The sequence below is a fragment of the Tachysurus vachellii genome, chromosome 7 (genome assembly GCF_030014155.1).
Source record: "Tachysurus vachellii isolate PV-2020 chromosome 7, HZAU_Pvac_v1, whole genome shotgun sequence".
NCBI lineage: Eukaryota > Metazoa > Chordata > Actinopteri > Siluriformes > Bagridae > Tachysurus > Tachysurus vachellii.
In genome coordinates, this window is record NC_083466.1 from 26,082,694 (window position 1) to 26,108,328 (window position 25,635).

The 25,635-nt window shown below is 38.1% G+C and overlaps 2 protein-coding genes across 2 annotated transcripts in view; both read right to left on the reverse strand.

Moving 5' to 3' along the window:
* Positions 1-727: 727 nt before the first annotated feature.
* Positions 728-19,362, reverse strand: irf4a (interferon regulatory factor 4a). The gene is made up of 9 exons (XM_060875159.1): positions 19,238-19,362; positions 16,924-17,123; positions 15,358-15,544; positions 12,649-12,740; positions 11,894-12,041; positions 9,339-9,440; positions 8,857-9,252; positions 5,882-5,994; positions 728-3,260 (listed from the first exon to the last, which is right to left on the reverse strand). Exons 1-9 carry the CDS (start codon positions 19,245-19,247, stop codon positions 3,120-3,122), a joined length of 1,389 nt encoding a protein of 462 aa, XP_060731142.1. The 5' UTR covers positions 19,248-19,362; the 3' UTR covers positions 728-3,119.
* A 2,692-nt stretch (positions 19,363-22,054) lies between these two features.
* The window catches only part of dusp22b (dual specificity phosphatase 22b), a 12,694-nt gene continuing 9,113 nt past the window's right edge, over positions 22,055-25,635 (reverse strand). Inside the window, exons 6-7 of the mRNA XM_060873532.1 lie at positions 23,999-24,170; positions 22,055-22,410 (exon numbers count right to left, since the gene is read on the reverse strand). Coding sequence (XP_060729515.1) covers positions 22,285-22,410; positions 23,999-24,170 — 298 coding nt within the window. The 3' untranslated portion in view covers positions 22,055-22,284. The remainder of the gene's footprint in view (positions 22,411-23,998; positions 24,171-25,635) is intronic.

Genomic DNA, 25,635 nt, shown 5'->3' on the forward strand with positions numbered 1-25,635 from the left:
CAGTGATTAATGTTAGGATTATAGCTGAAACACCTCCATGAGGTAAATTAGCATCAATATCTAGTTTAGTTTTCCTTCCCATCTCATCGTATGAGATGCTTAGTTGTTTTAAAACAAACCCGTTTTAATGTCGCTTTAAGGCCGTGCAAACTTTTGCACTCAGGTCTGCATGGATTCTTTTGTATTTTTCAGTGTGTTGACAGAAACTTTTGGCACCCTGTGTGTTATATTTACTTTTATTTTAACGATGATTTTTTTTTTTTATTATTATTTCTTTTTAGTCTTGGTAGAAATTCGGCTAGCAAAGATCACTCCCACTACATCACCCCTGCTTCTGTACAGTGTGAATAAACGGCCATGAAGGCGGTACCCCAGACCCCACTTATCCACTCAACCCTCTCGTGTCGTACGTCTTTTTGTTTTTCTTGTGGGCCAGTCTTCCTGTGCACCTGTGAATCGAACTTCCTGTCTTTCTCTCCTTCTCTATCTCTATCTCACCCGCTATGTGTCTCTACTACCCCTAAACCACATTCTCCCCCACGACTGCCGTCACTCAAGCATAACTGCATGTTGAGCAGGCAGCGACACACACACACATACACACGCACACAGCGTGAGGGTGAGAAGCTCACATATGTGCATGAATAGTCATGCAGATTTAGAGATATACAAATGTAGTCACACACACACACACACACACACTCACACAACATACAATGTCAGAAAATTTAAGAAACAGAGAAATCTTTATTTTCATTCATAGCATGATTATAGAAAAGGAATATAACAAGATACAAAAATACAGCTTTACAAAACTTTCCTGATTTATTTTTAAAGAAAAATAGAAAAATAGAGACATTGATGTCTTTCCCCTCCTCTCCTCTCTCGACCTTTCTACAGCATTTTACCACAACACTGTGACCAGTAACCTGCATGTGACAGTTTCCCATCAGCACTCAGTCTACCACACACACACACACACACATACATACACACTCATACACACTCACTGAGCACCAGAAAAAGATGACGGTCTCTGCTTAAAGGTTCAGGCTTATGAAGTATCAAAAGCTCAATTTCTTAGTATTGGCCACTTCAACAGAGGAAAAAAAAAAAGAATTACATTCAAGATGAGACGGCTACAGAACTCACACCACACACACCACACACACACACATGCACAATTTACAGTACAAATATAAATAGGCACTCGATCAAGTTGTAAACAGGAAGCGTTTTTAGCTTGATTTTTCAATTGCAAAGACAGCTGAGAAAAATAAAGAATAGTCTACACTAAGTTCATAAAAGTAGACTGTGTTCCAAATGATTATGCACATGTGATTAAGGAGTATTTAAATCCTGGACAATTATATCATCTTGTGGATGTTGGAACAAGCTAAACTTGTGTGTTCGACATTATTATGCAGCGCAGTTTGAACGCATTTAATAGGTCAAAATTCAGAAATCTTTTGAAAATCACTTTAACAACTCTCTCATCCATTGAACTGCCTGTATGTCTCTTGAGGATGTCCCAGAGCTGCCGTTTTAATGTATACGTCTGCCAACACTAATAGATCTTCATTTTAAGGATGTTCTCAATAGTCTTGAGGTCAGGGGATGATGCTGGGAACACCATGATATTTTCTCCCTTTATGGAGATGGGATGGTGTGTTGTCTGGCATGATTTTTTACAAAATAAAGTTTTCCTTATACCATGGCAGGAAATGGTCTTTTTTTTTTTTTTTTTTTTTTGCTGTGGTCATTTTTACACCACCGGGGACCACAAAGGAACCATCTATCTAACTTACCAATATTCCTGCTCAAATCATGAATGAAATGAATTTGGGGCATACAAGCCTTTATTATTGCCAGCATATCCCAATTGAGGCGGTTGGGCTCAGCGTACAGGAGCAGCTATAATACAGCGCCCCTGGATCAGGGAGGGTTAAGGGCCTTGCTCTATTACCCAGCAGTGGCAGCTTGGCAGTGCTGGGGCTTGAACTCTGACCTTATGATCAACAAACCAGAGATTTAACCACTTCAAACAATTACAGCATTTGGCAGACACCCTTATTCAGAGTGGCAGCTTGGTGGCCCTGGAATTTGAACTCACAACCTTCCGAACAGTAGTCCAAAACCTTAACCACTTTTCCCCAACCCCACCATCACTACACAATCACCACTTTGCCACCTTCTTGCTGACATCTCAATCGAAACATTGTGGACATTCACCAACCATCCAGAAGTCCATCCATCTGGACCATCCTGCACGGCATTCATCAGTGAGTAAAACTGTTTGGAAATTAGTCTTTGTGTATTTCTGAGCAAACATTTCTCTTTGTTAGTGGTGGCCGAAGTACAGCTTCATGCACAACCGCAAGCTTCTGGAGGATCCTACATCGAGAAGTTCTTTGGACTCCACAGACACCAGCAGCTTCAAATATGAATCTTTCCTTAATAAGAGTTTATCTGACTGAATTCGTCTGATCTCCGAATAACACCAGAATCTTTTCACAGTTTGATGATGTTTGCCCTATTTCACGCTTTTCATCTTCAGATCTTTCTTCCACCACATATGGCATGAAAACCGTAACCTGCATAATAATGTGGAACAACCTCTTTAGGTTCTGTAGGTTTACCTTTAATTAAGGTCATCTGAAAATCTAATTAACAAACTATAAACTTATCTAACTTAACCTATAATGGTAGGAGAAATTAACCAAGCAAAAACATTCACTGAAAAAATAAAAACTAATTGTTTATTTATTTGAAATCCTACTGATAGGTCACTTGCACAATAATTTGGAACACAGCGTAGTACTAATTTCAAATAAAAAAGTTATCAAGTACAGAATTTAACAGTTTGGGAATACATATTTATAATACTGTATAAAGCACACGATCAGTATTTCTTTTCATGCCTCTGTGGCGCACAGCTTTGAGTTTACTGTTCACGAGTCTGCTGAAGGTAGACGGGCAGCTGACACGTAGTTACCTTTCTGTCCCCTCTCCTCCTGCATGTGGGGTCTGGAAGGGTTTTTAGAGATGAGAAACTGTGCAGATAAGAGGAAAGTGGGCTTCCGTGGACAAGTCCGTCGAAGGAGGTTTGAGCCGGGACATCATTCCTGCATGTGCTGCAGACTTCTGGAGTACTCCTCCACAGGTATGGTTCCCTGAGTGGGCAGCTCGTAACCGCGCAGGTAATGCCCGCTGGTCTGACCGGCGTAATACACCAACTGTCTGGCAAACATCGGCTCCACCTTGGAGAAAACAGAAAGTCATGAATTTAGGTCTGCCTCTGTCATGAACATGGAAGAAAAAAGTTGTTTAAGAAAGTTTTTGTTTAGGAGATAATTATTTCACATTTATAGATCTCGGACTCTCGGGAGCCCTCAGGACAGAGAAGAAGTTGTCATATTTTGACATTAAATGACAAGCTGAGTTCCAATCTATCCAAAAGAATGCCAGGACTGTAGGACCTTTTTTAAGCTTTAAGCAATTTCTGTATTGACTTAAACTTGACTAAGACATTAGCATTTGTACTTGGACTTGTCTGTGTCCTGGGCTTGGGCTCACTAAACAGGGACTTAGTCTCGACAGAAAGGTTTATTTACACATTTCACAACAGGAAGTAATTTCTTCTTCTAGAAAACAGCCAACTCACTGCCCAAATGAAGGAATGAAGCTGATTAGTTGAAATAAAGACTTGGCCTTGTAAAGGGTTTGAAGTTTTTTGGTCTTAATCTTGACTCGAACATTCTCAACCCTCACAAGACTGTTCTTGACTCGATCTTGCTCTACCTCAAACAATCAAGACTCAACTTGACCCGAGTTTGCTCAATCTCAACCCCTTAAGATTCTTTTTGACTTGTTGCTCAGTCTTAACCCCTTTACACTCTTCTTGGCTTGACTGGTTTCAACCCCCAACACTCTTCTTAACTTTATCAGTTTCAACCCCCTAAGATTCTTTTTGATTTGATGTTGCTTATTCTCAGCCCCCTAACATTCTTCTTGGCTCGACCAGTTTCAACCCCCTAACACTCTTCTTGGCTCGACCGGTTTCAACCCCTAACCCTCTTCTTGGCTTGACCGGTTTCAACCCCCTAACACTCTTCTTGGCTCGACCAGTTTCAACCCCCTAACACTCTTCTTGGCTCGACCAGTTTCAACCCCCTAACACTCGTCTTGGTTCGACCAGTTTCAACCCCCTAACACTCTTCTTGGCTCGACCGGTTTCAACCCCCTTACACTCTTGTTGGCTTGACCAGTTTCAACCCCCTTACACTCTTCTTGGCTTGACCGGTTTCAACCCCCTAACACTCTACTTGGCTTGACCGGTTTCAACCCCCTAACACTCTTCTTGGCTTGAGCGGTTTCAAACCCCTAACACTCTTCTTGGCTTGAGCGGTTTCAAACCCCTAACACTCTTCTTGGCTTGAGCGGTTTCAACCCCCTAACACTCTTCTTGGCTTGAGCGGTTTCAAACCCCTAACACTCTTCTTGGCTTGAGCGGTTTCAAACCCCTAACACTCTTCTTGGCTTGAGCGGTTTCAAACACCTAACACTCTTCTTGGCTTGAGCGGTTTCAAACCCCTAACACTCTTCTTAGCTTGACCAGTTTCAACCCTACAGTATGTCTCTTTAAGACTCAGTCTTGCTCAGTCGCAACCCTTAAGATCCTGTTTGACTCAATCTTGATCAAAATGTTTCCTGACTCAATCTTTTTACAAAAGAAATTGTTTTATTTTTTTTTATTTAATTGTTTTATATTTGATCTTGTATTATTTCTAATTTTCTATATTTTTACCACTAGGAAACACTAGAGCTTGTTGACATACACACAAACAAGAAACATATTTCAGTTCAGGAAAGTCTGTAGTTTTTCAAAAGCAGTAGAAAATTTGACCAGATGAAGGATTTTCCAGACTGTCCAACAGACATAAATCCAGATTTAAGCATGCATTTTATCCATACACAATGTTTTTACTCAATAAATTAGCTGTCTAGCTCTCCCTGCTCAACAAATTCCTCAACTTTAACCTTTGTTACCTTGGCGTGCCGATTTTGGGGGCCGATTTTTTTCCGCATGCACATCATATGTTTCTTCGTGTCCTAAAATCACCACCAAATATATACAATGCTGTTCATGTAGAGTAAAAATTTGTGTTTTCTCCTTCTTAATACCGGAACAACACACAGAAATACACTAAGAGGCGCTGCATGTGGAGCGTTTCGAATGTTTGTTCGTCACCAGACCGCATGTTTGTACCCACGGTCTGGATTTCTCCGCACCAGTGAGAACAGTTTTACGTCAAATCCACCACATTTCATCGAATCTGACATGGGATTCGAGATTTACTAACAAATCTGTGCCAGTTCATTTTTAAAAAGCCCAGCGTGTGTTAGATGTGGGCTCGGATTTTCATTTGACTTGTTTATGAGAGGATTTTTAGTCCGAGTCATAAAGCGGCATGCACGTGAGCACTGCTGGGTTTCTCTGGCACATACAACCCCCAGGATTCGGCCCAAAGTGTCTGGAAATGTCACACGGTGCCCCGAGGGCTTGGATGTGCAAACACAGTAATGATTTCTGCATACATAGAAGCAAAATGTTTTCCTTGGTATAATTTGGGGTTTTATAATACAATCAGACTTTTTAATCTTTATAATTGTGCTGATTACATTTACGATGACGTTCAGGATTGTGTTTAGTCAGGACATTCTTTTGTGTTTCTTTATATAATACTCTTGTCGTTCCTCATCCAGAATAAAAAGTATGTCTTCCGATAGATAGATAGATAGATAGATAGATAGATAGATAGATAGATAGATAGATAGATAGATAGATAGATAGATCTAAATAGTTTCCATTTACACATACCTGAGCTGTGATCATCTTGCTCTGTCTCTGAGGATCCGGATATTCATCTCCAAAGCAGAGCACCACCTGGTACCTGGGCACGGGACGTCCGTTATGAATGAAACCCTGCAGCTCTGTGATGAAAGCAGACATGGTGGTGATGAGTTTGAAAATTGCTACAGGACTGCACCTGGTGCTTTAATGTAGCAATGCTAATAGCCATACCTACATGCTAGCTCCCTAGGATGTCTCTCATCTTGCACTTGTTAACAATTTTCTGTTGAAATCCTACTTTTGGCTAAACAAATGATCTCCTTAAACCTCAGACTTTATATATGATCTATTTTGTGTCTGTTTTTCCCTTCACTGTTCTATTATTCTGTAATGTCACACAGGTAGCTAGCTGACTTTGCTGCTCTGAAGCCAGCTAGCCAAATCCAGTCATTTCTACAGACAGAAGGACTGTTTTTTTGTATTAGCATTGTAACCCAATCAATAAGGTTTGTTTGTCCAGCACATTGCTTTTACAATAGCTCAGATTGTGCACTTCTAGCCTAATAATAGAACTAGCTAGAAAAGATGCATAAAACTTGCTAATCAGAGCCTATATGGAGATGCTAAGAAGTCTTTATGATAGAAAGAGAAATCCTGAAAAGTTGTTTTATTTACATTTCAATTAAATTATTCTTGAGGACATAATAAAATGGATCTCATTCATCAAAACTTGTTATTTATAAAATTCATAAAAAGAGAAATATCCATAAAAATGACCAAAATTTGGAAATTGTCTTAAAAGTTTGCTCCTGAGTTCGTGTAAACGTACCTAGCATGGCCTTCGAGCCTTTGTCTCTCCAAATCGTATAATTAAGTAATAATTTTATATCTGGATTATGCTTTCAAGATTAAATCACATTTATTTTAAAATAAATATCATGATCATTCGGTGAAAAAAATCAATTCAAAACAAATACCTCAAATTAGACCTGGCTTTCTGATCAGATCGAAAGTAATGGTTCCCTATCTGACGAGGAACAGTTAGTGTGTGTTGTTGTAGTGGTTTATTACATCAGAGTAAATGGATAAGTGTAATTCAATAGGCAGTTGTTGGTTTTTATCAAAGATGATCACCGTTTTCTGGCTAAATAAAAGCTGTATTTAATGGTGATACTAGGACACTATTCAATCAATGTTGTTTGATAATTGAATGATGGTGGTTTCTAATGCGGGTTAAAGTTCTAAAATGTGTTGTAATGAATCCCCCCAAAAACTACATTTAATTCCCTTTGTTAAAAATTGAAAATATCATCCCCAAAGTCATTCTGTTCCCTTACGCTCGTCTGATACAAAAACACCTAATGAGTAATATGGTGTTCACATGACCTGGTTCTCGTAGCACATTAAAGGCACAGATGACTCGTTCGGGGGATGAGACGACATTTAGTGTCTGTGACAGGTGTTGTCAGGCTACAGGCTAAAGAGGGTTCGAAAAACATTCGCCTGAACGGTTTTGGAAAGTCCTTAGACTCTAAAGTGATTAATGTGCTACTCTGAATGAAGAGTAGCTAGGGGCTGAAACACAGACATGCTGAACGGGAGGAGAGGAAAAGAGAATAAACACATGTATGCCATGTCACATGACAGCCATTTATTTCTACCAGTGTTACCACACAATTATCTCACAGTCAAACTCTGGTTCTAGGATCTGAGGTGAGACAAGAACAAGCCACTACCATAATGAATCACTTAATATGACACACAAAAGTCAGCTGATTTACAAACTCTAAAGGTCATGCCCTTTCTGATCATGACTACACTGCACCCTTTTTCCTCCCCAAAAAATAATAATCTTCAGCATCAGCAATTCCATCGATATCATTTACGTTTTTTGTTTTTTTTATCTGAAGAGATTTCAACCCCAAAATGACATCAATGTTACAAGAAAATATTAATCGAGTGATCAGTAAATATTAAACAAGTTCTATGTAGGTTTGAATGTAATTTTTTCTAGACATCAAAATTCAAATTATAAGTCTCCTGGGACTTATACAGACTGTTGAAGACGGCTGCCTTGATTTCGTCGTTCCACGGACATAAGAATACTTTACAGGCAAAACTGTAAATTTGTTTATATGTTGTAGAAACGTTGTAGGACCATTCATGAACGTTACACGCAGATAAGTTCACAATACTGTAGTTCAAATTACATTCTTCTGACCAAAAACTGCTAGCCAGTGACTTGATTTGTAAACCGTAGTTTGCAATCCAAGATGTTATGTAAGAAATAAATCACAATTGGCATAAATCTTTTTTAAAATACAGCTTGTTCCCACGAAATGGCAAAATATAACAACCTCCATCCAGAAGACTTTCTAATATCATCTGGTACAACTTTTAACAAGCTCTGACACTAGTAATTCTTTCTGTAAATGTTATGCAAATGTCGCTTTAAAGAAAACTCTATAACATCATATTAACTAATTAATACCACCGCTTTTCCGTTATACATAGCAAGACTTTTTTAATCAGATTACCATTTGGTTTACTTCATACTACTATAGCAGCAATAACCTATTAGAACCAGCAGGCAGAAACACTGTTATCAAAAAATGGTTCAACCAATCAGAATCGAGAATGAGATCGAGAATGTTTTTGCAGCCAATCACATGCTTTTATGCAATTGATGCAGCTGAAGACAGCTCATCTAGAAAGGAAAGAGATTTCGCTAACTTTTATTTGATAAAATGTTTTGTCTGATGAAACAGAATGTTTAAAAACTTTAGGAAGGTTTAATCTGTTTTTGTTTTAAGTTCAAAATGGATGTCTCATCTGGTCAAAGCCGGTAGACAAAAACAAATCTTAACTACCTCAAATTCTTTCGATTAAATCCATGAAATATAGCAATGCCTTTAAAGGTAACATGTGTTGCTCTTCAGTTACATTAGTTGCTCTTCAGAAATGATTCTTCAAGCTAAAATAAAAGGTGAGAAGATTCTTACCTGACAGGAAGTGCTGTGTGTCCAGAAGCTTGCAGGTCTGCTCCTTCTCCAGCTTGTTGGGTTTGTCCGAGTACGGCGCTAGCGGTCCTTCCCAGTACACCCTGCTTTGGCACAGACGCTTGGCATAGAGTCCGTCAGGCGTGAGCCAGAGCAGCACGCCACGCTCCAGCAGGTTGGGAAGCTTATCAGCGCCACGCCGCTGCGACTGCGGGTACGGGAACGGGAAGAGCACGGGTTCAGGCCCGCCGAAGAGCCTGTCCTCGATGCAGGGGGACGACGGGGAGGACGGAGACGACGGGGAAGGAGAGGACGAGATCCGGCAGCCTTCAGGACTGGTGGTGGTGATCTCTTTTACCAGAGTCTCACGGTAGTACAGCGACACATGCAGGCGGAAGTCTGGGAAGAAAGGAGCCGAGAGTGAATTTGTGTGGAAAATATTCTGGAACAAAATAAAAATGCAGTGTTTGTGGGTGAGTGTTTACCAGAGAGAGCCATGGCCTCTGCGGATCTCATACTCGGGTCCACTGAGACGGGATGCGACTCTGAATGAGTGTATGTGTAGAAGGATCCGGAAATCTGATACCCTGTAAAATGTCATGAATATTAGCACAGAGAGGAAGTCTACAGGAATAATCAGAGATTAAAAAGAAGTTTGGAAAAGAAATCTAACTGAAAAATGAATCTAAATAAAATAGTAATAAATCAGATCAGTTCATCAAGGGTTATTACTGAAAAAAGTCTGGTAGTCAACCTTAAAATCCATTAAAATGCTTTCCTTTGTTTGTGCTCACAAAAGTTTGGAATAATATTTATGGATGGATTATATGAAAGACATGATTTTGAAATTTGATGATGAAATTTATACAAAAAATGTTTTTTTTTTCCAAAGTATGTTCTGTTATATCAGCTATTGGTACATTACTACTACAGAGAAGAAGAAGAAGAAGAAGAAGAAGAAGAAGAAGAAGAAGAAGAAGAAGAAGAAGAAATAGTTAAAGGATTCAATTCAGTTTAATTCTATTCAAGTTTAAATACTGTAACACCACTGAACCTTTTTTCCACAAGAATCTTTCTCTATTGTATTTTTATTTTAATTCTATGCAGTCAGGTCGAATCCCAAGTGGTTTCCTGTTCAACAGTGTGTGAGAGTCACAGTTGAGGTGATATTATTATTATGTGGAATCTGTTTATGACAAGAAACTCACATTACCAGAACAAAACAAGTGCAAAAAAAAAAAGGTTTTGACCAGTTTGATTAATTTTTCTGAACTCGAACACTCAGACACAAACACCTAAACCCGTGTATTTCTGTGCAGCGTCTATTTGTGGAGCCCTGACGTCATGTCCGTGTTCATGAAGCCACAGCTTGAGTGTAAAGACAGTGACAGCCCTCTCTATTAAAAACCCTACTTCGAATGGTGTTCTGTTACACCATTGTGATTGGATATGAACTCATGGGGCGTTTTCAATCAGTGTAAACAAACGTCTGATGTTGTGTCTGTGAGTCTGATCTAAAATAAATCAGGACTTTGTTGTCTTTTTCTGTTGAATTATAGCTTTGAAGATAAATTTGAGCTTCTTTTTAGATGGACAAACACTTTGAGCGTCTCAGAGAGCTTAAAGTAAAAAGACGGTATAGTGAATAAACAGATCCTGAAATCTGATTGGTCGGAAAGTTTCGATTAATTTTCACTAACAACAGATCCGATTAAAGCCCTCATTCTAATAAGATATCGTTTCTATAACAACAACTCAGCTTGTACTGTACCCTCAACCCATATCCACATATCTAACCTTTATGGAAGGAGTCAGTGCTTTGTTTCCATCCTTTAGACTTTCTGCTGTCAAAAATCTTCAGGTTTGACACCGGAGACTCCTTCCTTAAAGCAAACTCTGTCACACTTTACACGTGAATTAACACACCCACATTTCCTTGATAAATATCAAGACCTTTCCTAATCTGTTTAGCATCTAGTTTAGTTTAGGTTTGGAGGTGAGAAAACTGTTGCCATAGCAACCGTAACGTATTCTAAGGTATTCGATCGTTTCTATAGTAACAGCACATAAACGGCTTCATCGAACCTTCGGGCTGGTGAGGGAACGAGAGAGAACAAGGAAAGCAATAACTTGTTTCAAGACATTCCACCACCTTAAATGGAGCTATAAATGGATAAAAAATAATAACGTTTTAATTAACAGACAAACAGTAACTCCTCTTCATCAACCCACCAAGTTCTTCCCTCCTATTACCCTAATACAACCAGAAGAACATCCCAGATCTCATACTTATACTTTATAAATACCAGGATATTGCACTTATTTATTAAACCGAAACAACACAGTGTCGGACACTTCACACACTCAGCTTCACACTTCACACACAACTCTGCTTACCTAGCGGAAAGGGGTGGAGCTACCAGGCCCTGACGCTGGATGAGAAAAAAATACAAAATGGCCTACGACACTCCTGTGGACGACACCTTACAAACGTCTTTCATATTAGCTCACGCACATTTTGTGTTTTTTTTTTCTTTTCAACATTTTACACATCTGACATATTTGTTTGTTTGGGACACAGCTATGGACATTATTGACTAATAAAATCATTTTCTTAAGTCTTATAAATATTCACCCTTCACCCACTGCTACTTCAAGCACCTTTTTAAGATGAATAATTTTTTACAAGATTTTTTTTTTCTTTCTTTTAAGTATCTGCCTACTTCACAGTACTGTTGTGTGAAGGTGTGTATTCCTCCTGCAAATGTGAGAAGTGGCCGTGGTGCGCAGCAACATTTATAGGTGTTGTTCAGATCATTAACTTGCTAAATGATACAAAAACACGACTAAACATGAGTGTGTTGAGTGTTTTGGGCTAAAAAAATCAAATCAAATAAAACTAAATCCAAGCTAGATGTCAAAATTGACAAAAATGGACAGGAAACTTTTCACCGTTTGTTAGTTCCCTTTAATGAAATGCTGAGAGAGTTGTGTGTGTGTGTATGTGTGTGTGTGTGTGTGTGTGTGCGTGCGTTTGAACCGTTGTCGCAGGGTTGTGTGTGCCACTGTAGAGGCCGGGATGGATACGGGCCGTACGGTATCTCCGTGTGCGGCGGCGGATGATGCTGCTGCTCAGGACCGAAGTCTCTCCAGTCTCTTCTGTCCTGAGGCAGCATGTAGCCGGACATCTGCAGGAATGAACGAAAGAGAGAAAGAAAGAGAGAGAGAGAGAGAGAGAGAGAGAGAGAGAGAGAGAGAGAGAGAGAGATATAGTGCGAGAGAGAGAGATAAAGTGTGATTCATTTCCTCAGGTTCATATTAATTGAGGGTTAATCTGAAGTTCATATCTGGGTTTTTTATATTAGTATTAGTATATTAGTACCTTATTGTTTCTATGGCAACAGTGTACCAAGAAATTCTATGTATCTAACTTCAAACATTCTGTATATATATATATATATTAAACATGGAGGTATGGAAGGACTCTCCAGTGTCAGAGATTATTTAAAATAAGATGGAATCGGAAGAACATTTTGTTCATCTTTCACTACACCTCAAGTAGCTCAAAATGAATTTTTAAAAATGTCTGACCATGAATTGTGTGTATTTGTGTGAGAAATAAAAACTGTGTTCATTCGTTCAGGATCAGAAAAGTGAGCAAACGTTTGTTTTTTTTGACAAATTTCTCATATCGATGCAGCGGCATGTTAACGACGTCCATTACGTCCATTAGAATTTAAGAATAAAGTTTCAGGCACAAAAACAGAGAAAATCAGAACCTGAGTAAGAACTTACCTGAGACTGTAGAGGAGGATATGAAGAGTGCATGGGGAAAGCGAGAGACGTCACGTGGGTTGAGCTGTCCTCAATGCTATTGGACTTGGAGCCTAAATAACACAAAGAAATAACAACAGCTTCACTTACACCACACCTGAACTATCGTTCAACATCTTTTATTTTCTCATTAATCTACAATCAGTACCTCGTTAAAAAGAAAGAATCTGAAATATCACATGTACACAAGTGCTCAGATCCTTTGAACCAACACTTGTAATTTAGCTCAAGTGCCCCCCATTTCTCTTGACTGTTGTTGAGATGATTCTACACCTTGATTCGAGTCCTACTGTGGTAAATTCAATTGATTTGGAGCACATAAAGGAGCAACTGGGGGGAGGACAACTAAGGGAGCAACAGGGAGACCAACTGGGAGAGCAATTGCGGAGCAAATGAGTGAGCAACGGGGGGAGCAACTGGGGGATCAACACTGAGAACAATTAAGGGAGCACTTGGGGGTGGGGGGACTGGGTCGAGCAACTGGGTGGAGCAAATGGGGGAGCAACTGGGTGGAGCAACTGGGTGGAGCAACTGGGGAAGCAACTGAGGGAGCAACTTGGGGAGCAACTAGGGGAGCAACTGAGGGAGCAACTGGGGGAGCAACTAGGGGAGCAACTAAGGGAGCAACTGGGGGGGCAAATGAGGGAGCAACTGGGGGAGCAACTGGTGGAGCAAATGGGGAGCAACTGGGGGAACAGCTGGGGGAGCAACTGGGGGAACAACTTGGGGAGCAACTGGGGAAGCAACTGGGGAAGCAACATGGGGAGCAACTGGAGGAGCAACACTCGGAGCAACTGGGGGAGCAACTGAGGAAGCAACAGGGGGAGCAACTAGGGGATCAACTGAGCAATTGAGGGTTATGGGCCTTGCTCAGTTGCTCCCAAAGCTTCTCCCCCAGGTACTCCCTCGGTAGCTCCCTTTGTGGTGTTTCAGGTGTTGGACTGCTGATTGGAAGGTTGCAAGCTCAGATACCAGGTGCACCGAGGTGCCCATGCTGGGCCCCTGAGCGAGGTCCATAACCCTCAATTGCTCAGTTGTGTAAAATAAGATAAAAATGTAAGTCACACTGGATAAGGGCATCTGCCAAATGCCTTAAATGCAAATGCAATCAGGGGAGAGGGTCCTTAGTATGAGACGTGACTAAGAACTCACAAAGACTGGGTAGAGACGGGACAAACATCCAGAAGGACAACCATCATTGGAAGAGGGGCTAGATGGAAGCCTCTCAGTGTAAAACACATGAAAGCCTACTGTACTTGGAGTTTGCAAAAAAAAGCACTTGAAGGACTCTCAACCTGTGAGGAACAAGATTCTCTGGTCTTATGAAACCAAGATTGAGTACGCTGTTGAAGGTACTAAAATGGGAAGCTGTTACTATCTTAACCAGAAATTGCCCAGTATATCCTGCATATCTCTATAATATGAAATAATAAGGGCCTTCACATGCCCTTCACACACAAGGCTATATTGAAAGACAAAAGAAGAGATGTCCATGCTCTCTGTTCTCTCGAGCCTGTGTTCTCACAGTGGTGTGAATGATGCAGGGACCCAAGAGCGATCACGCTGTTTGGTTCTGTGCACTTGCTAACCGAAGCCATCTATAAAAAGCGCTGAGGGTGTTTAGCACATGCGGTGGCTTCCTCTGAGCTTCCTGCCCTACTGAGTGAAAGAGCAAGATGGAGAATGCACACACACACACATAAACACACACTAAAAAATGTTCATCTCTGCTCAGTGTATGCAGCTTGCTCAAGCATGACAAATGCATCAATCATGTTTTTTTGTTTTGTTTTGTTTTGTTTTTCTTCTTCTTCATCTTCACTGGTGCATGAGCAGAAATATGACCCAATGCATAAACTTTGCTAATCATGTCTCTCTCTCTCTCTCTCTCTCTTCTAACACAAAAAAAGAAAGAAATCTCCAAAGCTTTACCATAAGCCATTTGTAAAAAAAAAAAAAAAAAAAAAAAAAAAGGCTGCAGAAAATGTGCATAGTGTGTTTGGTGTTTATTTTTACGCTTGCAGGAAACCACAGTTTGCTTTCTCACTGGTCATTTTAGGTCAACCTGCTATATCCCACCACATGTGTGCATTTTCTTTTGAGTTGCATTTTGCAATCTGTTATTTATCATTTTTGTATCTGAGATTTCTTGTAAGCCTTTTATTTTAGTTTTCCATTTACTGTAATTAACGCTCTAATAATGTGCTATAAATAAGTCCCACCTGGTTCAATAGTAATGCTGTAATGCATGTGCTATCCATTATTTATTGTAACACCCAGCGAACGCGAACACCTAATCGCTAATAAACACAGAATAAATAGTCCTTTATTTATGTTAAAAAAAATCGCAACTTTAAATGGATAAATATTGACAGTAAAGTCCGACATGTTTGTTACCAAATGAAATTCAATCAGATCATAAGCAAATCAGAAAAAAAGCAGGAAATGTGTTGTTCTTGGAAAATCTGGAAAAGTGTTAATTAGGCTTAATTACAGCATCCGGATGTTAATTATTTTCCTACAATGGCACACCTCGGTATGAATACAGGCTTCAATCCCGGTGCTGACCTGAATGAGGAAGTTGGTGGTCATGAATCTCAATCTAAAGCGGTCTTTTATATAAGAACGTACACACACACACACACATACACACACACACATACACATTACCTCTCTTGGCTCCCTCAGGGATGATTCTGTAGACTTTATAAGGGTCTGATATATCCAGCTGGCTTCTTTCCACAAGTTCATCAAAGTCATTGCTCTTGTTGAGGGCGCAGCGGAGTCTCGTCTTCCACGTTGGGGGATCAGGCTTGTCCACGCCTTCCCTGTACTTCCCCTTAAACAGAGCCCAGGCCTGGAGGAAACAAAAACAGTCCAGTCCCTGATGTGTTCTGATGATCAACCAGGTCATTACTGTCTACACTGATACTGCTTCTTCTCTCTAGAGATCAACTAAGGGTCCTCAACAGACCAGAACTAGAGCCAAACCATTCTTGGTTCTCTGTTTATGTTTCTTCTTGTTTATGAATCTTTAAAACTTGTTGTTGATTCTAAAGAAAACTACAAATTAATTCTTCATCTTAATGATATCATGGCATGGAATGATTCATTGATCGTACCAATAATCGTGGACCCTGAGGTTCTTTAGGAAACCAGAGAATGTTCCTTTGTGCCACCACTCTGATAAAAACAAACTTCTACAAAGCCCTGGATTATTTCTACACATTTTTCTAGAAAGATTAAGAACATTTGAAGAACATGTTATGTATACTTAGGGTTCCTCACTGGTTCCTTGGTAGGTTATTGGTTCTTAGCTTTATCATAGGAGTCTCTGCTCTAGGCTTTTTCTGGAAAAGAAATGGTAGATCTCTGGATCTGTTGATTTGGGGTTCTAGATTTAAGTTAATAAACATGGAACTGAAGAGATGGATAAGAACCCCAAACTACCTGAAAAGCCACTTAGGAGCCCTACAGTGTAGTGTAGTTTTCTTCAAGGGTTCTTCAAGGGAAATAAGGTCAAAGGTTTCTGTGTGGAACTTGTTTATGTGTGAGACTAGCAAATCTGAAGGTTCTTTAGAAATTTAAAAAACTTAAAAAAAAAGAATTCTTGATGGAAAATAATCATTCAGATTATTAAACACAAAGCTCTTCAGGAGAAGAAGGACATAAAATGGAACTTTTTCTTTTTTGATACTATAATCAAGATATTAAAATTCTAATAATTAACAGTTATCATCATCATCATCTTCTTCTTCTTCATTATTATCAGATTTTATGATGATGACGATGATGTTGGTGATGGCAATGATGATGATGACGATGATGTTAGTGATGGCAATGATGATGATGATGATGATGATGATGATGATGAATGATAGTGAATATGATGATGATGATGGGATGATGATGATGATGATGATGATGATAATGATGAATGATCTTGATTATGATGATGATGATGATGATGATGATGATGATGATGATGATGGTACTGATGAATGATGGTGATTATGATGAGGATAACTATGATGATGATGATGATGATGATGATTGAAATTATGATGATAATGGTGATGATGATGATGATGATGATGATGATGATGATGATGATGAGGACAATGCTAATGATGGTAATGATGAATGATTGGATTATGTTGATGATGGTTATTATGATCATGATAATGATGATGATGATGATGATGATGATGATGATGATGATGAAGAGCAGTGTACCTTAAACAGTGCCGCGTCCTCGTCTCGGTTGTAGTCCTGCTTTCCCGCATGCTTCCACGGGATCCTGAAAATGCTTTTCTCATCGTTCTCCCACACCAGGCCCGGGTACTCGCCGCTGTCAATCTGCTCGATGAGCCACTGCCGGAGCTTTCCATTGCCGCAGTTGACTGACATGCTGCAGTCCCCATCTACGTTCATCCCTGTCATCACACACACACACTGTAGTTAGATACAAACTTACACTATGAACATTACAGACATTGAATACTTTCTCAGACAAAAAGGTACAAAGTGGAACTGTTCCATATTACTTGTTCTATTTTAGTGTAATTTACCTAGAAATGTGAATGTAGAGTACTTACTGTACATAATAGTAATGACATATCTGAAACCACATTTCAAATTTGAAACCTGCAACCTTGTGTATGCTTTATTCCATTCAATTCCATGAAACCCTACACGCAGGTTAAGTCTTAAATAAACAATTTTATAGTGTACTACATTATATCTTTTCTCACCGGCTCTGCTGATACCATTTTCTTTTCTATGTCTCTTTTACTAAAGTCTACCGGTCATGCACCTTTCTAGGTGAAAGATACACACTAAAATTTTCTAAAGGTGTACCCGTGAAAGTATCTGAGGATTGTGCAGAAAGACTTTATAGAACTGTCCAGAGCCTTTGTGTATTACATGACCTTCAATTTCGAATCTCTTTTTATTAAGCTTCTTAATAATGACTTATAAAACTTAAATTCCAAACCCGAATATACTAGAAATTAAATAAAAATCTTACACACTGCACAAATGAACCAAATCAAACCCTTTTACAGCATTGAATCAACTCTTTGAGCGTGAAATTGACTCATTTTATGGACTTTACAGCCTTGAGCTGAACTGCACCGAATCAAACAGTGAATTTTGTCACTGAATCAATTCTTATATTGTTAAAATCACTAATGACTCAACTAGTGAAGCATCGTCCGTCTTATTTCAATTCTAATAGTTGGTTCAGTGACTGTAAAGTAAAAACATCTACAAAACACATGCAGCAGCTTAAAGTAAACACTTTTAGATTAATGAATCGACTGTTAAATTGACAAATTTTTTGGACTTTATTATAGCCTTGTGCATGTTTTCCACTTCATATAAATGTACGTTTCATCCCTTACAGACTGTATCAATAACAGGACTGAATAAAAACACTGTTTCATCACTGAATTAACTCTTAAACTCTTGCAAAAATGACTCACAATGTAGACTTCATTACGTACAGTAGTACATACTGTAGTCTAGTGCATCTACAGAAATGAATCAACTCTTGGTTGATTCAAATTCCAAAATAAATAACAAAATAAAACGTATATTTAATATAAGTATAAGTAAAATATACTACAAACTAAACAACTGTTCTAACTATACACTGTTCAAATAAACTGATTTGACCACTATTACAGCATTGAATCGGTCCTTTGAGTGTTAAATTGACTCATTTTTTGGACTTCATAGTCTTCCAATTCTTATTAACTAAGTTTTTCAGTTTCATCACTGAATTAAATCTCACAATGCAATAACTTGCAAACTAGACTTCATAACCTTGTGCATGCTTTCTACTAAACTAAACTTCAGTTGAATCGAATCAAACACTTTTCAGCACCGAATCAACTCTTTGAGTGTTACATCGACTCATAATGTATTTGTGCATTTTAAACCTTATATATTGTTAATAGATTCATATATTAATATCTACGCTAAAAATTGAACACACGGCACAACTGAACTTACACGAAGTGAATCAAAATTCAGTGTTACAGCACCGAATCGACTCCTCGAGTCAGATACAGACTCCTCTAGAATTCTATCATGTTCATATGTGTGTACAGTTGTACTTTCATTGTAAACGTTGAAATAAAAGGTACTAAAGTGCGCTCGTCTTTGCGCTGTTAAAGATACACCTTTGTGTGTACAATTTTCACCTGGAAACTTGGATGTGAAGCTTATTCTGTCTTATTCTTGGGTAAATGTACAAAAGGTGTGTATTTGAAGACAGCTACGGGTTAGTACCAGTCTTTTATTTATTTATTTATTTATTTATTTATTTATTTATTTATTTTATGAGAAGTTCATGCATCTCAGTGCAATCAGAGTTTTATGAACCTGTCAAACAAGCAACCCCAAACAAGCAACCCCCCCACCACACACACACACAGCATGGGATCCTGCAGTGTACACCATATCTAATCTCCCCCACAAACGAAAACCCCAACACCCACCATCCCCAACTCAACCCAACTCGACCCAACTCCTGTGCGCTTACCTTTGCGCATGCGCCGCACCTGCTCACTCCTGCAGGCGGTGATGCTCCGACAGCCCGCTTGTTTGCGCGGTTGATGCACAGTCCTCGAGCTTTTTAAATACACCTTCTCACACACACACACACCCCCCACACACACTTTGATTCGTTGTTAATAACAGGGCGGGGATTGAACAGCACTAGAACGAGGAAGTGATGTTTTGGAGCTCATGGCCCCCCTGTTTTTTGGGGTTCTCCGAATATCCATCCAGTGTAATGGGGGAAAAACCCCGCCGGCACGCGCGGAACAAAACCCCGGTGCCGACAGGGGAGTAAACAACAACAACAAAATCTCCCTGCGCTCGTCATCACTATAATCCTTTCCGATATCCGCTGCATTGTGTTGTTATTCCTCAGGAGTAAATTACCGTAAACCGGTTATAAAAATAAAAATAAAACCCCACCAACAAACACATTTTAACCAGGTTTGCGTCCTGGAATATCCACAACAAATACTGTCAGATTTCCTTTTTCTTATCTCATTATTTAGATTTGGGAATATGAATCTGGTTTTATTATTATTATTATTATTATTATTATTATTATTATTATTATTAAGTCACACTAATTTGTACTTTTTTTCGCTGTTATTTATTTCAGATTTTTAAAGCTGTGCTGTGTAAACAAAAAAGAAAGAAAGAAAGATAAGAAAGAAAAATAGACTTAGTCCGAATAAGTGACGTGTGTTCACAGAACAGCGCCATCTGCTGGAGAGAGAGAGAGAGAGAGACGTGACAGAGAGAGAGACAGAGAGAGAGAGAGAGAGAGAGAGAGAGAGAGAGAGAGAGAGACGTGACAGAGAGAGAGAGAGAGAGAGAGAGAGAGAGAGAGAGAGAGACGTGACAGAGAGAGACAGAGAGAGAGAGAGAGAGAGAGAGAGAGATAGAGAGAGACGTGACAGAGAGAGAGACAGAGAGAGAGAGAGAGAGAGAGAGAGAGAGAGAGAGAGAGAGAGAGAGAGAGAGACGTGACAGAGAGAGAGAGAGAGAGAGAGAGAGAGAGAGAGAGAGAGAGAGAGAGAGAGACGTGACAGAGACAGAGAGAGAGACAGAGAGAGAGAGAGAGAGAGAGAGAGAGAAAGATTAATCTCCCCTTGTGTACGTACATACTGGTGCTACATCCAGTGTGGATAGACTCGGGATTCACTGTGACACCTGGATAAAGCACTTCCTGGACATAAGTGACCGTGAGATTATACTGAAGTTACAGACATATAGGACTGGAGTACTGTCAGTGATGCACAAGGATAATCCAGTGTTCTTGTGTTAGTCTTCCAGTGGTGGCTCAGGCAATTAAGGCTTTGGGTTGTTGATTAGAGGATGAGGGTGCCACTGTTGGGCCCTTGAGCAAGGCCCTTAACACTTTCTGGCTCCAGTGGTGCTGTATTACTGCTGACCAAGTGCTCTGACCCCAACCTGGGATATGCGCAGAAACAATTTCACCACAACGTATAATGTATAAAGGCTTTTAATCTGTTCTAGAAACCTTTCATGCTGCACTTGTACAGTTGGTTCTGATGGGAAGAGGTCTGTTGTATTATGGAATAACCTTCGTCTTATTTATTTACTTATTTTTTTACTTAAAACCAAAGAACTGAAGTGAGAAACGAATCTGGAAAAAAATATAAACACGAGAAAACTTGTCATATGTAATGTGTTTATTTTTGTTAGAGATGTTGATTTTAATAATAATAATAATAATAATAATAATAATAATAATAATAATAATAATAATATAAAATGGACAATTCAATTATTTCCAGTCACACTGTAACCTGTAATGCCCATTAAAATGCAAAATAAATAAATAAATAAATAAATAAATATAAATGTGATAAATATGTGAAAATGTTTAGAACACAATGATTTCTTATTTTTTCTGTAAAGGATGAGGAAGAGTTTTTTTTTTTTCTAGTCAGTAATTCAGGACTACAATAATCAAATAAAACACAGCAGAAATGTCAACATTTTACCATTGAGTTATAACCAATGTATTTTGATATCACTGTTAACATTTACTATATTAAATAAATAATATAGTAAGTAAATAACATAGTAAGTAAATAAATAAATAAATAAATAAATAAATGTTATTTTCACACTGTGAGGAGAAAGATGAAAAATGTTCACCTTCTTTTTGGTACTGAATGGAGAATGTTTTGTGTTTTAATTTAATCCTATAACAAGTATGATTTTATACTAAAAATAAAATTTGTATGTATGCTTTTATCATAATAAATATGTTGTACTTTTTGTGTTTTTATTATTCATATTTAAACATTGTTGTTTGTTTGTTTGTTTGTTTTTCCCCCCACAAGACTTAATAGTTTGAATTTTGATGCTAGGGCTCAAGTGAATAAAAATGCCCACACTTTCAGGGTGGGAGGAGCATACTCTTTCACTCCCCTGTCAATCACAGTGACACTAGCCAATCAGGAGAGCACGTGTATGAAGAAGAGGGCTGATAGCGCTTTCCTGCGTGTGTGTTAAGTCACATATTTGGCTTCACGTGTCTCAGAAGAATCACGTGTTATGCCTTCCCGCTCTCCACTAGCAGCTGTTACGATTGGTTGACAGAGAAGACTTCTGGGTAAAACTTTTCAATTGATCAAACTTGGGCTTAGTGGTATAGAGTTTTAAGGGTTTGTTTTTTTTTTCTGGTCCCCAGTTTTAAGACGTGCTCACATTGTGGAAACAGATGCCTTACGTGTCCATATTAGTCACGGCTGATCCGCCTTTATTTAAACACGTGTTTGGATAAATAAAGACGAATTAATCACAATTACAGACATGAATTATATTTATTGTAGTAAAAACAATCTTCATCGTTTTATGTACAAAATAGACGATAAGTTAAGGAAGAGTTGGAACTCAGAATGGGAAAAAAAGCAGTCGTTTAAACACAGCACGCAGACGCGTCTTAAAACTCAGACCCTCCCATCATCAGCAGCACAGTGACGGCCGTGAAGAAGAAGAAGAAGAAGAACAAGTACGAGGTTCTCCGCTCCATCTTCACGTGCTCAGAGGTTTGCCCACGGCTCCTGTACTCGTGCTGGGGGCTCGAGCCAGGAGATTGCGGATGTGTTCCTCATCATTAAAGGGACAATCTTTATACTCCTTTCTCAGCCAATCCCGAAACTGAAAGCGGATATGAAGCGTTATGACTATTATTATAAACACGCCTTGAATGATTATATAAACGAGCTGATTGTATATGAGAAATGACAATTCCATACTCTGATGGTTCTTTATATCTAACTGGATCTTTACATATTGTGGTTGTCTCTTTAATCTGATTCCTGCTGACTTTAAAGTTCATAGAATAATTTGTGACATGATGAATATTCATATTCTTCTGCATGAATAAATCACACCGTCATACTGTTACAGGAGGACACACGGTGACCTTACTGTTAGCACTCTTTCTTTCTTTCTTTCTTTCTTTTTTCTTTCGCTGTCTCTCTCACACTCACTTTTTCTTTGTTTTTCTTTCTTTCACACATTTTCTGTTTTTCTTTCTTTTTCATTCATTCTCACTTTCTATCACACTTTTCTTTGTTTTTCTTTCTTCTCATTTTTTCTTTCTTCTTTCTTTCTTTCTATCACTTTTTCTTTGTTTTTCTTTCTTTCTATCACAATTTTTCTTTCTATCTTTCTTTCATTTATTCTCTTTCTTTCTTTCATTCTCACTTTCTTTCTTTCTTTCTTTCTTTCTTTCTTTCTTTCTTTCTTTCTGTCTTTCATACTTTTTCTTTTTTCTTTCTTTCTATCACACTTTTTCTTTGTTTTTCTTTCTTTCTCTCACACCTTTTCTTTGTTTTTCTTTCTTTCTACCTTTCTATCTTTCATTTCTTTCTTTCTTTCTTTCTTTCTTTCTTTCTTTCTTTCTTTCTTTCTTTCTATCTTTCTATCTTTCATTTCTCTCTCTCTAACAAAATGATTAAAATATTTTTTTAATATTACAACATTTTCCTATATTAAACCACTATAAGAATATTACAGTAATAAATACAGTAACTATCAAACATTCAACTATTAACAATATTAAAAATATTGAAATATTCTATAACTTTAGCTCTGAGTGGTAGAAAGCACTGAGCGCATTAACACTGACCCCATTAACACTGATCCCATTTATCAACACCATATCAACAAGTGCACATCAAATGTGTTTACACTGTCAGAGCTGCTGGTGGACAAAATGAATTTTTGTGGTCGGTGTTATAACAAAGAGCAAGAATTATTTTGAAAACATGAACTGAACATTTGAAAAGTATTATGAGAGTCTTTGAAAATGCTGTACAAAGGAAAGCAACTGTGTGGTGTTGCTGTCGTAGAAAGAATTAAATCTGTGAACTGCAAAAAAGAATCAAATCCAATTTGAAATTCAAATCGGCGAATCAATTCATTTGGAAAAAAAGAAAATTAGTTCCTGACTAAAAAAAAACCAAAACAATCCTAGAATAATTTTTTTCCCCTTTACCTAAACGCATCGTTTCAAATTTAATGAATTGACCATAGAATCAGTTAAAGTTTAAGGAACTAATTACATTTTTATGAAATATTAAAAATGAGAGTCTGAACTTGATTCCTTAAAGTCTGAATCAGTCAAATTTCTGGTTAGAAAAAGACATTTTAAGAAAACGATTGATGCTTAAAACCAGTGCAGACGTTTCAGTTTCTGTGTGTGTGTGTGTGGGTGTGTGTGTGTGTGTGTGAGAAAGACCTCTTCCGCCTGTGTGCTATGAAACTCCTGCAGCTGTTTCTGGAAGCCGGGGTTGGGAGTGGCACAGGGTCGTGCCACCCTGACCGCTGTCAGCGCCTCCTGCCAGCCCAGACCCGTCACTGTCATGATGTAAGCCACGACCAGCGTAACGCTGCGAGACACACCCGCTAGACTGCACAGCAGGAGGAAAAGAGAAAACGCACAACACTTTCACTTAAATGGTTTCAAATCGAGCTGTTTCCGTCACCAAGCTCCTGGGAAACAGGAGCTAAGACCAAAATAAAATAAAAAAAGAAATAAATGAAATAAAAACAACAACAAAAAAACCCTTTGCACCTTTTCTGTTTTTTTTTCTTCGATTCAGGACTAAATAAGATATTTCTCCTTATTTACATTTATCCATGTGGTATCACAGAGTTACTGGTAAACATGTTTCTTCATATTTTTCTATTATGAAAAGTTATTTCATCAGCTTTCTAACATAATTCTGTCCAAAATTAAGAACCCAGTGATAAATATTCTTAATGAGCGAAAAGATGATCAAGACACTTCTCTCATTCTAGAGCTCATTTTATACTGTACACCATCTTAGCGATGATTAGCAAAACTCTAAACTCAGAGACTAGTCTTAAAAATTATTCCGTTTTATTTTGTTTTGTTTTTCATTTTTGGTGGTTCGAAACTTGTTTGAAATATAAAGGTCATGTTTGAACAGCACGCACACACACACACACACACGTTACAATTCTTTAATATTAATTAAGGTAAACAAAAAAAAAATCGCAATTAGTCACAACTGTGTGATCGATAAATCTTATACATATATGTGTGTGTGGGTGTGTGTGTGATATATATATATATATATATATATATATATAAATTACTTTTATGATTTAAATATACTGACAGCGTAAATTTCATGTAAAATATTAAAATAAATAAAATCCCTATAAATGTTAATAATAATTATTATTATTAGTTAAATAATAACTGCTCACAAATCTATAATTACAAGAAAATTCTTTAAAAAAAAAATAATACTGCTTAAGCTGTTAAATATTTAATGATATTTACATATCTGAAGGAAAAAAAAGACTTTGTAAACTTTTTACAACCTTGGGATTATATTATGAATATAAATGATTTATTATATTTCAATGTTTGTTTCGGAAACATTTTATAGTATTTTTTGATTTTCTGTTCATTTATTTTTCTAAGCCTTTGAAGTGTCATTCAATTTTTTAAACACTTTTCCTGGTGGTTTATATGAAGTCCAGTCTGGTGACATGATATGATTGTTGTGCTCATTGCTAAAGGAGAGTAAATAGTGAGACATTAACATAATGATGAAATGCAGTGAGTGAAATACGTGCATTAATGAATGGAATGCAGTGCTGGTGTATGTAGTGTTTATGACGCTGTCGTAATATAATCCCAGTCTGATTTTAATAAAGCTTAACTTAAAGACTGAGCTCCGATCACTCACGAGGAGCTCGCTTTCCTCCCACAGAGTGAGCCTTAGCAAAAAAAACAACATTTATCAAAACTATTTCTCATTAGTGTATGTTTCTAAAGCTCTTTTCCTGTAATTATACACACGAGAGTGTGTGTGTGTGTGTGTTTTAGTGTAAATGTCA